At 35.5% G+C, this 14,385-nt stretch overlaps 2 protein-coding genes across 2 annotated transcripts in view; both read left to right on the top strand.

Annotated features, from left to right (window-relative positions):
• The window catches only part of ry (xanthine dehydrogenase rosy), a 369,886-nt gene that overhangs the window by 74,905 nt on the left and 280,596 nt on the right, over window positions 1–14,385 (top strand). The gene's annotated exons all lie outside the window — the stretch shown is intronic.
• Window positions 1–14,385, top strand: part of Tmtc2 (Transmembrane O-mannosyltransferase targeting cadherins 2) — an 87,967-nt gene that overhangs the window by 5,919 nt on the left and 67,663 nt on the right. Inside the window, exons 2-3 of the mRNA XM_076118335.1 lie at window positions 1,141–1,270; window positions 7,941–8,748. Of these exons, the coding sequence (XP_075974450.1) occupies window positions 1,182–1,270; window positions 7,941–8,748 (897 nt within the window). The 5' untranslated portion in view covers window positions 1,141–1,181. The remainder of the gene's footprint in view (window positions 1–1,140; window positions 1,271–7,940; window positions 8,749–14,385) is intronic.

Genomic DNA, 14,385 nt, shown 5'->3' with positions numbered 1-14,385 from the left:
AGAACTTTGTGTCACAAAAGTTACGTAATTATAAGTTTGTTTGTTAATATTCGAGCTGAAAAATGTTAATACATAAATCTGGTAAGGCGAGTTATAACTTCAGTTAGGCGGCGGCTCGACGTCCGGAGACGTGAGACAGACATAGCGGCGTGAAAAATGTTCAATGAAAATGTTCACGCCGCGCTGTTTGTGTCGAAACTATATATATTTTTTATGTTGCCTATTTAATTAAATACGAATAACATTCATTTGTAGTTTACAAATGTTTTATTAATTTTTATATATTTAGGGTTAAAATCGATTTATTTTACTTATGCATAGGAAAATATTGGTTTTCCTTCATTCTCGGAGTAACCTAAATATAAACGCGTATTTCTAGGAGTCCTTTTAACAAGGTCAATAATGAATGAGTAGTTAAGCCGTCGAGACTACGGCTGTATAGATCAAATCATCTATTTCAAACCATTCGACGACACCAGTAATAACTAGTTTCAAACATGTCTCTAGTCTACTTTATGAACGTATTCAACACAGACAAACTGCAAAATACTAGGTTAACATTTTGCTGAAATTTGAAACGCTTTAAAATACATTTAATAATTAAAAAGTCCGTAAAACACACGGTGAAACATGTAGGCAGAATGAAAGGCAGGCTAAATGTGATGACGTGACATGAATACACTCCTCGCTAAATAGGGAACGCGTTTAATGTTACGTGCGATTTTTTGTTCACACTTGAAATAAACTAAAAAATAACAAAAGCTTTACATTGCTAAGGTTTTCGTGAATAGCTATAGTTTTTAGGCGGAATGCAAACCTTTTATGCATCCGAAAAACCCGTTCCTTTTTACTCGACTTGGAATAATGAAGAACCAGCAAACATTTTCATTTCTTTCACTGTTAAAAACACACTATAAAGTAAAAGCATAGATAGGGTTGTTTTATTTAGAATATACAGTTAATTCATATTGTAATTTAGGCATGCGTTATTTATAATTAATTGTTAGCGAGGTCAATGTACCTTAGCAACATTCTGTGAAACGGACAATAATAAAATATAACAGACGTAAACGTAGTAAAAAACGCATATAAAAATCGACTTTACGTGCATATATTAAAGCTTATATTAATTTGTAACAGAGGAGAGGGAGCAACACTGATGTAGACATCACAGCGCTACGATGGACCGCTGGGTGACAGCAGCGAGCTCGCTGCTGGCTTTCCTGCTCTACTACAACACCCTAGATGCAGGATTTGTTTACGATGACAGGTAAGTCAAGAAAACATAATCAAAAATCAAGTATTTTTTACAACAGAAATGAAACAGAATGTATAAATCTCTATTTTATAATATTAATAGTCAAAAACATGATATTTTCTCATTATAGTTGCTTACTCAGAAGAAACCCACCTACGTTTTAGTTTATACAAACATAATTGACCTGTTAAAAGTCAAATATAACGATGCTAACAATATTCATATTACTGTTGCCTTTACTTTAAAGATTTTAATATCGATTTACGAAAAAGATAAAATCATAAATATTTATTTGTTATTTCAAATGGTAAAAGATGTCACACATTTGAATTTGTTATTGGGCGGGTCAGAGTCATGATCTTGTAACTTTCAGAGGTCTCCGTAGTGAACATTTTTTGTTAGTTTATCTCATTTCCGCTCGGACCTGTGATCTAGAGTTCAAGGTTCAGCGTCGAATAGAAAACGGAAACCTTTGAGTTACTACATATTTTATTGTACAGATAAAAGCGGAAAATGTGACGAGATTTTTTGGCGTTCGCGTGATTACAGACAATGCCTTCAGTGGCATGACTTCTCACTATTTGTGATTATGTTATGGAGTCACACTTGAAGAACGTTTATGAAATAGATCTGCGATAGAAGAATATTGATTTAAAATAAATTTATCCCACTGGTTGGCTAGGATCTTCTATTGTAATAAGTGATTGGTTAGGCCTTGAGGCCACCATACTGGCCAAGTTGAGGACTTTGAATAAAAAAATCTGTATAAATAACTCTCTTTTGTCATGATATTTAAAGTCATTGTTAAGAAAAAGTGACAGATTAGTATGTACCTATAATGTACGTAAGTCTGTAAGTCGAATACCCGGTAAAACGTCTTCACGACAGTATCGAACGTTCGTAATCGCGCCACAGCACACTGATCAAAACGACTTGTAACATGATACGACTACTGTAAGCTAATAAGGAGCTTGCAGTATAAATTGGAGGTGTTTTTGACAGGATCAAATATCGGAAAATCGGCTTTTAGATCGGATAAGTAATGTAAATACATTATATCACTTCTTGTTTCCATGGGTATAGACTGAGACTACGTAACGTCATTCTACAACAGTTTATCGTATTACAATACGAGTACTAATTACTATACTCATCCTATTTTAAAAAAGTCTAGATAAGTTTAGTATTATAAAATTTCAGAACACAAATGTAAAGAGATTTTGATGAGATTTCTATTTAACTATATGATAAGCTCATCGTTAATTTAAGAAAATAGTTAAAATCAAGAGTTTAAAGGAAAAACAAAAACATTATAATTTACTGCCTTTGTAAAGTAAAGCTTTTGAACATCATCATTAGCATAGAAACAAAGGATTGTTCAATGACTGACGAACGCAGGCATCAAGTCACAGACCAAAAACAAATTATATATTAAAGAAAAGTAGGCCAAATTCCTTACACACAATGTAAGAAGGTGCTCAAGGAGGGAAGGGTTTTTCGAAATTCTTCCTCCAAGGGATGCAAAGAGGTAAAAATGTTTTTGACAAAAGTATTGTACTTATTGTGACTTAACCCTGGCGTAGGCACGGATAAAAGCTAGTGGAAACATAAAAATATTTCTTGTTTTGTTTTTGGCTTTGGGGTATTTGCTTGCCAATAATGTTCGGTTTGTGTATATTGTATAATGTGGTTAAAGTACGAGAATATTATTTACTGTTTCTTTTATAAATAAGTTGGAGAAAGATTTTATTTTTTGAGCATACCTACCTATATAGTAAAACATTTTACCAATAATGTCAAATTTCAAATAGATATAACTATATCAAACCAGTTGGCAACTTTTTCTGTATTTACTCAAAAGACTTTTAGTTCAAGTAATCGTCGTAATTTTTATTAAGAGAAGGTCTATCCATCTTGAATCCATCTGATTTGAAGGAGTTTTGTAACCGCATCACGTCGGAAATGAAACATCAGTTGAGGTTGCCGATACGACGTACACTAATGAACTGACATAGATACTACCTCTTGCTAACTATTCATCAAAATAATACTCCAACATAAATGAAGTTTGAGATTAAAATAATAGTACCAGACGAAGGCAAGTATTCACGTTCGCATCGCTTTATTCATATTATCTCTCTATAATGTTAAAACCTTTAATCTTAGCCACTGACGCGAATAAAGAGCGAACCTAATTAAAGAAAATGTAATCAAGTTTTAGCTCAAGATCTGACGGCTTTAACGATTTTTTGTACAATAATTGTCCTTTCGAATTGTTTAAGTTCAGAATTATTATCTTAGCATTCTTTTAAAATGTTAGACGCTTGACACATAAAAAGGTCTACGGTCACAGTCTCTTGAGAAATGCCACCAATTAACACCTAAATAAGACCCCCACAGGAATTGAAGGAGCTATAAAAAGGTAACTCGCTATTTGCTGAAGACCCAGACTTGTCCATGTTAAATAATTTAGATTTTCCTTTGATCCCATTGTCCCCGAGGGGTATGAGGGCAGCCACATTATTGTGTTTGATTTATACTTTATACTTCTTTCGTACTTCTTTGAACGCAAAAGCGGTTTGAAACAATATTTGTGTGTTCAGAAGTTTTCCAAATTTTTCATGAAGTTCTCAGTCAATCGCGTAATTTGCTGTATGTTATGGATTGGTTTTCAGAAGTATTGAATTCCCCCGGCACTTATGCGAGGTTCGAGTCAGTACAATTCAATAAAAGTTTGCGAGACTACACATATCTGTATATCCATAACACGTAAGTCGCATTAGTAGTAAGTAACACTTCCTAAAGCCGGGGATTAACATTTCTTGGACAGCGTTAATTTGGTGTGTGAAAATGTTGGAAACCGATGATCGTGATAGAATCGCTGAACTTTGTTCTGGATCAGAGCTCGTCGAGAATCGCTTCAGTGTTTCGTAATTGAGGGCTTACGTGACGACTGTGCGCCGCAGCTGCCCGCAACTTGCCCAACAAAAAGTTCCGCACTATCCCAACTTTATCTCAATCTTAGTTTCGATTCTGCTAGGGACGCGAGTAGTTTTTATCGATATGGTTATGAAAACCAATATAGACCAATATTGTTATAGGATAGGCTTCGATATAAAATGTAAGGGATTACGTTTGCTATTTCAGCGCTGTTTTACGCATATACATTGTACGTACATAGATTGATATAGCCTGATTTATATATTCCAGAGCGGTACGACGAAGATATATTCCTAGATATATAAAATGGGCTCGCTCGCAAGGGATTTTTCGAAGTAGTGTATGAACTAAATGGTATAATAGATCAAAATACTGTATATAATATCTTATGTTTAAAAAGAGATATACATACGAGTATATCGGTTTAATGATAGATTCTGAAAATCTCGCCTAATTTTGAGATCAAAAGTGTATATAACTTGGGTGCTTAGCAGATGTCGTGTTTACATTGTGCAACGAGATCCAAAGCAAAAGTAGCCGTTACACGTTTTTTTATTAACGCTAATTACTGTACCCAATAACGGTTTCAGATGTGTTATAAATAAAAGCATTTGTCTGTTATGTTACGTGGGTATTTTGCCATTGTTATTTGATGAAGATAAAGGTTCAGCTTATGAATAAACGTTATTTTTCTCTTTATATTATAAATTGATATTATTTCCGTGCTGATGTGAAAACGAGGCAGTGCCTATCACGAAATCCTAGCGCCTTAAAGCGAAAACGCTCATAACTGAAGCCTACTAAGGTATTCGATATTTCTATTTATATTTTTATTATGAGGCGTGGTGTGGTATTGCCGATTCGAATGTAAAAACGTGAGCGTATAGCAAAAGTGTTCGGAATGTTGACTGGTCACTGGCTGAATACGTAAAGAATAAAGCCACGCTGCCATTATATGACTTGCAGAAAAAGTGAGAAATAGTTTCTGTTACGGTTCTTTTCAAAATATTAGCTTGCTCGTAACGCAATATTTAAGTACCTTTTAGGTGACCATTTTTACTGCTTTAGTGTGTGATTGCAGATTTTTACGTGCAAGTTATTTGTCGGGTATGCTAACTAGAGATTCTACTGAGATTTTTTGCAAACGGAAACCCTAATGACATCCTTCACGATCCGGTCTTCGAACCCGTGACTTCACGGTCATTTTGGTAATCGTAGTAATTTTAATAGCTCTATAAATATAAAAAAGTATTTGCGGGTTTTCTGAACTTATCTTGGAAATTTAATGTAAAACGATAAAAGTTATAAATGCAATGAGTTTGCAAACATTATTATTCTTTATTTTGAAACACAGTTAGCGCGGAATGCTGTCGACAGAATCATAAATAGAGGAAACTAAAAATTCTAGATTCATATTTCCCTCAATTTGAATAAATATATTTTTGCAAGAACTGAAATGAGGAAGTGCAAAGCGAAAGTCATTTACGAACAAAATACTCGGAGAAGTTTTTATGTAAATAAGTGAAGGAAAAGGCGTCTTACTCACAATTTGCAATACAATAGCTGAATGTTAGAGATGATTTTTCCTTCTTCGCATAGTAAGCACGGTTTTGGTCCCATAAAAATATATTATTCAATCGGCTATTTCACTGGCTTCCCTTCCAAATCTAAAATGAAGGAATAAAATGTATGAGGGATCAATAGATAAAGGGATGAGTAGTCACGTGTAGGTGCTGTTAGCGGTCGCCGTCCCCGCTCAATAAATCCTTTCTCTCGCACTTATAATTAAACTCGCAGTCCTCGCGCTCCCCGCGCCCGCTGCCTACCTGTATTACTTGTATTACGTGTATTACGTAACTGATACAAAAATTGTGGCGACGCGATGGCTTTAGGGTAAGGAGATAGCTAACTTTTTAATTTCCTCTACACTGTAAATGTGCCCGCTAAATATCCCCGGTTGCCAGAGCCATCCGATAGGGTTTCCGACGTTCACTTCGTTAATCATTTCCTTTGCCGTTCTGCTATCGCATGTCAGGAAAGGCACAAATTAAGATACAGAAGGGGAAATTGAGACCAGGTGTTTGGAATCGTAGTACAGGTCAAAAGACTTACTCTGAAGGGCGTTCGACCGGCTATCGCTTCACACGACGACCGGAAAACGTCAAAATAGGGTTCACAAAATCAATTTGAGAGGAGAGATCGGTATGTTAAAACATGTCCATTATTTAGGCGGTATTGGGCGCCCTTTGGAAGGAACGGTCGAGGGCACGGGGCCAATCGTTCGGGAAAACATCGAACGGGCTCGGTGCCGATGAGCGACTGCCCGCTCAGGTAAGAAGGTAATATTTTATTTAAATTAAGCTGTTAGGGACTGGTGTTTGAATTTGTTTTTCGGTATTAAATTTTAATGTGTAGCGTAAATAAAAGTTCGAAACCATTATTAGGTTTACTTTCTGTGCATTATTAATAACTACAAATAGAAGTCAGCTAATTTGTCACCCTTTTCATTTTATTAACAACGTGGTTGGGTTTAGAATTTCATGAAATTTATTGTGAGTTCCTTTTTAACCACAGTAGGTCATCGGTATTTTGTAAAAAGGCTAATTGCGATTTTTCTTAAAATTTGTAAACGCGATCCCTTGGTCATGTTTATATTTTGTTAGGAATTACTTCTTCTTGATCATTTTCATAATGATGTAAATATAATTAGGTAGATAAATACCGCTGTATTAACTGTGCTGCTGTGTAAGAACGAAAGCTATTTAGATCTTCATTTAATCAGGCAATTACCTACTTACCGTGTAAATTTCTTTAAACGTACTTTTTGTCTCGTAATTTTTAGGGTATTCCAGTAATATGATTACATAACAATTACAGTTTACGTAATTTAATATACATAATATTATATTATATCAGTTTATCTTTCTACGAAAAATAAATTACACTCCTTATAACTTTGAAAAATGTTCGCAATTTTTCTCGGCAAATAGTACGCAAAAAATGTTCAGAGATTGACACAGCTACGAAAAATATGTTAGGTATTGATCTTTTATATTTCATTAAAAAGGTAAAGCAGTACTCGGCAAAAGTTACGCTGCCAAAGTTTTTTAATCAAAGCTGATGAAAAATATACGTTACCGGAGGCGTCGTTGGGCGACACTGTACCTACTTATTAGTTGGTACCTTACTTCGTTGTAGTGCTTTGACGATTAACAAATTACACTAATAGGGTACACTTTCAAAGGCTCTTCTCGACATAAGGGAGGAATCCAGTTATTAGCAAAGTGCACTCCGGTGATTGATCTAAAATCATTACCAAAACATTTTGGCATTAACGAAAGACCACTGCGTGAGGCTGTTATTTTTTTCTGAGAAGCAACTATAATGACAAGATACTCGTAAAATATATTTAATGATTAAATAATCTAACAAATATATATTTGTGTTCTTATGTAATAAGGAATTACTTGTTGAATAGAGACATTGTATATTTTACATACTGCTTTTAATTATCAAAACATGTTTCATCTAATGATCCTTCTTGTTTGTTAAGCCCAAAAATTGAGCTTGTAGTATGTTTTCCATATTTTTTATCAAACATGTTTGTATTTACATTTTTGAATTTCAAAGTATCCTTTGATCAGCATTTTAATTAATACGACGGTTTTCATCGTAACACAGCGCTATGTTGTGCGGTCTATGTATCGGTTATTCAAGTTAACGTAGTTATTTTATTTCACAGGCGGGCGATTCTGTCAAACCCGGATGTCATCGGACACACACCTATAAAGGCACTATTCGAAAACGATTTCTGGGGTACACCGCTCACAGACCCCGGTTCACACGGCTCCTACAGGCCGCTGTGCGTCGCTACATATCGATTCAACTATGCTTTCAGTGGATTTAAACCGTGGAGTTACCATCTCCTTAACGTTATATTCCACTGTACAGCGACCGCCCTGGTGGTGACCACTGCTCGCCGCCTCTTACCACCATACTGTATAAGAGTGGGCACTGTCGTCACCGGCCTCGCGTTTGCATCTCATCCGATACACACGGAAGCCGTGGCAGGAGTCGTTGGACGCGCTGATCTAGCAGCTTGTAATTTATTTCTCCTCAGTTTTCTTTTATACAGTGAACACATTCGGTTACGCGAAGAACGACATAGAAAACAATGTCGACACACTCTAAAAGACAATTTAATTCAAAGACAAATAGCAGATAGTGAACAACCATTCAGACTGAGCTGTCACGGTTTAGTTCAGCAAATCATGATGAACTTTCGTAAACTGTTAAAAGCGAGTAGAGAGGGACCTATGAAGATGTTGGATGCGTGTGAGGTTAAATCGGGCTCAGTGAGACCAAAGTGTCAGTTAAGTGGTGGTGTGAGTGAAGATACTAGTGAACTGCTGCAGTGGTTGACGCTGGCGGGGACGCTCACCTTCGCTGTGGCCGCCACTCTGTGCAAAGAGCCGGCCATTATGGTCCTGCCTCTTTGCATATTCTATGACTTCCTAAAGGGCAATCGCTACGATGAGCCCTACTGTAAGGTAAGAACTTGTATTTTTTATGTAAATACTTATGTAGACCATGGAAAGGGTTTGGTTTCCTTTTTATAAGGTCAAGTGTCGGAAAGTTATGAGATTGTTTTTGAGGGGCTTTGAGATTAAAGGGATTCCTTTCCCTAATGAACAACGGCGAGTGATTGATATTACCTTGTAAAGAATGATTTGGAATAAAGCCGAGAGCTTCGCTTTTGCCGATCCGGTAATAAAACGATGATAAGAACAAAAGCTGTTTATCTTCCTATAATTTTGCAGACTTAAGTACGAGATTTTCGGCTCTTATTTTATTGCCAAACATCACTATATCGATCTTATAGAGGTAGATAGAAAATGTTTATTGTTGCATAGCAAGACTATCTTACTCGGCGAAACTGCACGATAAATATATTTATCGTACGGAAATAAAACCGTAGAGCGATGTGTCTTTCGAACTAAAGTCACTACTAATCCAATCTGTATCCCGTGAACGTCTTGATTGTTTCCAAGTCGTGATCTGAATGTTCGATGGGATGACAAGTGGGGAAAGTTTTGGCGGCCGCACTACTGTAATTAGTAATAGAGAAGTTATACACAATCGTTGGTTTCCCGTCCAGATGTAAATAATATATCGGCTTTTTAACTTGTTAAATAGAACTTGCGTGACATAATGTGTTATGTGGGACGTTCCTTTTTCTCGTCTGTCCGACGGGTCGGCTTTTACTTTTTAAGCTTGCTAGCGGGAGATGTTCAAGGATCCGCCCTCGTTCATAATCGAGATTCCTTCGCCTACATTTTTGTCACAGTTTTCGGTTCGATTCCAAAGAGCGTCGACTTTGATCTTCTCTTGTTTAAAAATTTGAAGTAGGTATTATTAATGTGTTTATCTATACTAATATTATAAATCTATACTAATATTATAAAGCTGAAGAGGTTGTTTGTTTGAACGCGCTAATCTCTTGAACTACGGGTCCGATTTAAAAAAATCTTTCAGTGTTCGATAGCCCATTTATCGAGGAAGGCTATAGGCTATTTACCTATCATCACGCTACACTCAATAGGAGCAGAGCACCAGTAAAAAATGTTACATGTTGCGCGGGTCAGCTAGTCAGTTATACACCTCAAATTCCATAATGTTCAACCAGATACATGGCTGACTCGTAGAACGAGCGTACTTATTGAAAATATTCAATAATTAAAGTTCTTCTCGTATGTTTCAACATTCAGCTCCATTCAGGTAGAATTGCGAAAGTCGAAGTATCCGAGTTACGTTCTTAAAACTTTTCAAATTTGGAAGGCATGCGTTCAGCAATAGTTCGTTCGTAGAGTCCGTGTTATTATGTTAAATTGTTGGAACTGTTTAGCAGTACTTACAATGCTTATTGTGTCTCAAAAAACCAAATGAATTTTTGATTCTACTATTAGTTTTTATACAACCTTAATATAGAGGTACATATACCTACCGACTGATTTGATGTAAACATATGCGAGTGGTACTTAAATAATAAATCACAACAATATGTCAGGTGTCAGAACCTCATTGCACAGGTTTAATTGTGTTCTCATTAGATACATACATAAAGTACTTAGATAGAGTGAAACGTTAATTGTTATAATGAAATATGTATACAGTCATCTCCTTCATTTGACTCAATGTTTACTTAATGTATAATGGCATGCAAATAGGATTAGCAATTGATTAATGAGTGTAACTACGACAGAGTAAATAGCTAGTCGATATAGTTGGCATGACTGTACCTGAGGCAACGTTCTAAATTCACGCATGGCTGGTTTTCTGCAAAAATCTTCCGCTATTCTCCTTAATTTACTATCCATTGTAGTGTAATTTTACAGAACGCCACACACAATAATTTAGCGCCGAGTTACCCTTGTAGGAAGAGAATAAAAAGGAAATACGTTTCACATTGCACATTTAGCTGATCGTAAATGTTATCACAAAAAACTATAACTCGTGTATTCTGTAAAAGAATTTACTGTTAGATACACGAGACTACGCAAACACGGCGGGTATTTCCGAAAAGCTTGCTTCCCGTGTTGCTTGCTTTTTAATTTTCCACCGACTGCATTCACACACCTGGGAAATATAACCTACAAAAGAGATAATCGTATCTCGTGAGCGATATGCGAACTAACATTGCTTTCACGGAGACTTTTGGAAGTAATTTTGTTAATGCAGATTTAGATAGCGCGGGGACACGTGCAGGTTGTTTACTTGCCAACTTCTTGCTTATAAAGTTAATATACGCGATGTGTTGAGTTTAAAAAGGGCTACTAACTTGCTGACGACAAGCGATTCTTATCTTTTTTCTATGAACCCATTACCCTTCTCGATAAATGTTAGGTATGCTGCACGATTGCTATCTATTTTTGTAATTGTAGTTTTTACTTCCATATTTTATTACATTTGCAAGCTTAACAACACCATCCAGCCTTATTGTTGATTCTGTCCCTTGCAATCTTCATCGATCTCGCCCCGACCACACGGTCACTGCTTCAATCCACTACGTTACCTGTATAAATCACGCTAATAGAAACTGTTGCTGCTGACTGTGGATATTTCTGTTGACCTATGAAATATAAGATCAATTTGTCGTTCGAACAAGTCGACAATGTAGACACAACAACTGTTTCATGGAAACGGACTGTTTCTGAATTGTTATCTCGTAATTTATATCAAACATTTTAGACTTTGTTATATAACTCGACTGATTTGAAACTTCTGTGAGTATTATAAGCTCCAATAATTTAGACAATCATAAAAGAATACAGTTGTCACGTACGCGTGCTCGGAAATACAACAGCGTCCCAATTGTGACGTCTTTAACAGATAGTTATTTCTTTTTCTTTTATACTTTGTTTCGAAGGCCCATCACAATCTACTCTACAGCTAGCAGGGGATAAGCGCTACTATGATTGTTTTTAAGATAAAATTTGGACATATCTGCCCTAAAAGTGTACGCAGTTTATGTAGCGTGAAATTACTAACGAATAATCGCGACAGCGTATCCAAAATCAATAAGGAGCGATTCGTGTATTAATGTAGGGCAAATAAATATGTCTCTCATGAGGAGACCTGTTTTGACTTATGACTATTACTTTTGTAATTACTAAATATTGAATTCTAGTATTACTAATTCGTCATATGAGATATCGCAATCACTTAGATACGATTTTCAAACTCTGAATGACTTAACTAGGGGTAATAAGAAACTATTGATTCAATTGAAAGCATATTAGTCACATACATTCTTTAACCGTATAGTTTTGTTATTCTTAGCTTTCAATATAATTAAATTTCTTGTCAAAAAGATGCAACATCCATTCCCAGTATTACCGTTTGCAAAAATGTTACCGCAGTTTTATAAATAGTAAGTACGCTTTGAACGTAGCAATAATAATGTACTAACGAGGTGCTTTGCTTTTGTGCCCCTTGTGCCCCGCATCTGTGTCGCCGTCGTGAGTTTATCTTGTTATAATAAGTGCGGAAGTCAATATCTGGTATGTAGTTCAAACATGATTTTCTTAGCTATAAACTTTTAGTTTGCGCTTCCAATAGATAGAGAAATATGGAATATCGTATAATGTTTTAGGTTGCTAAATGTATTAAAAATGATTAATATCTGTGTTATAACTTATTACAACGAATCAACAGATGATTGATAAACAAAATTAGCGCTCAGCTTTGAAGTTGTGCTTCATAGTACTAGTTAAATTAATAAAGTTAATGTTGAACGCATTATTTTTAGTGAATCACTAATATTGTGGATCAACGTTTTTGATGCTCGATTCCTCAAAAAAACTCATCTCTTAATCCCGCCAACTTTCAGTAATAAGTGTATAGTAGTGCAAAATCTGGTATAAACTTGAAGTCGCGGGTAACATCTAGTTCGACATATAATTGCATCACGCCTCTATTCCCCTGAAGGACCAGATAGAGATATATTTCCTAAGTTCGTTTAGGTCCCAAGTGGGTAGATAAATTTGCTGCCTCCTTTCTACAGAGTCCCAAATTTTGTCTGAATAAATCTAGGAATTGGAATCACCAACTCACTCTAAAACACACGTATCGTCTTTGTGATGAACATTTGATGATAAAATTGAATAAATTTCTTACTACTATCGACTATCGAAAATCGACAAAATTTTGTATGAAAATCTTTTCAGCGTCTCTAAGGTATACGGGGAAGGAAGGAACTATTTTTGCATACATAAATTTTTGTACATTATAAAGGTCATACTCGTGATACTCGATAGTATCGATGAATTATCGAGAATCGCGCTACCAATTAAAAAAAAAACTGATCACTGTATCAGAAGTGGTCGCCCTTTAATTAATTTGATCCTACTTTATCAATACGGTGCAGATAATACATACAGTAGCATGCTTCAGAAGACCCCTCGCACGTACCCTAGAGCCGTCTATTGGATATAGAGGGTGAATGTTGATAGGTGATTGCCAAATAGACGATACATTTTATCATAGTTCATTTGAAATTTTGTACAGTTCAAATTTTGAAATTTGAAATTTGAATTGTTGTACGTGCATTGATTGACCAGTACCACCTACTCTAATCTTTCATTAGGGAGGTTCGAAGACAAATCATGTGTCAATGATTTCATGAAGTGAAGTGAAGTAGTCGCTTCATTGCGAAAAGAAAACATTAAACAACTTAAAGGAGTTAGTGTTGAAGTTCTTTTAAGTTGTTAATTTGCGAACCAACACTTGGATATCGTAGTGGGCCTGCCTCCTCGCATCGGGTCCCCGGTATATTGAAATCTATGTGACAATATTGCCCTTTGTGTAATAATGAACTATGACTATTAATAAACTATTGTATCATTTTTTTAACCCATTACTGCCTCACTGCAGGGCAAGGGTCTCCTCCCAAACTAGAGGGAGTTTTCAAATATATAATCAAATACACCTACAGTTATACGTACGTATATAATAGGTTGCTATTTTTGAAGATTTTATCATAATTACTAGTACTTTTACAAAACATATTTACACGTTTATTAACATGAAACAAGTTTTAATGTAACACGTAGCGTTGGGGCTAGTAATTTCAAAAACAGACCGTTTTACACTAGCTTCGTTAACTTATAGCAACACAATTTACATATATTCAGTTTAAAACCAGCATAAAATTCAACAGAAACGGCTAATTAAGAATCCTAAATTGTTTCTATTATAAATCTTAACAGTTTATTAGCAGTACTTTTTTCGAATTGTAATGCTTTGTAATGAAGATTATTTTTGTGATTTATTGTCCTCTAACGAATCATTACATTGATCCATTATCTCGAAAAGAGTAAATTAATTGCTATATAAATTATATACATATAAATTGAATAAAGACCAAAGCATATAAAGGTTAGCCTCTTTATAATAAAACCTTGCATCCGCAAATGTTCACGACCGATAGATGGACAAGCGGCTCCCTTAATTCGACCAACGACACCCGTCTTATAACGGAGATACTCGTACATATTTGTACGTTTAAACATTAAATGTTATAACATAAGGCTTCCTCGTCATTAACCACCTCGATATTACAATATATTATATATGTCGAACCACACAATATTGAGCAATTTCGCATGGGTTTTTGTTTTATTTCACTG

This window comes from Anticarsia gemmatalis, chromosome 9 (assembly GCF_050436995.1).
Source record: "Anticarsia gemmatalis isolate Benzon Research Colony breed Stoneville strain chromosome 9, ilAntGemm2 primary, whole genome shotgun sequence".
NCBI lineage: Eukaryota > Metazoa > Arthropoda > Insecta > Lepidoptera > Erebidae > Anticarsia > Anticarsia gemmatalis.
The sequence above is the reverse complement of the archived record's forward strand: the minus strand, read 5'-3'. Positions and strand labels throughout refer to the sequence as shown.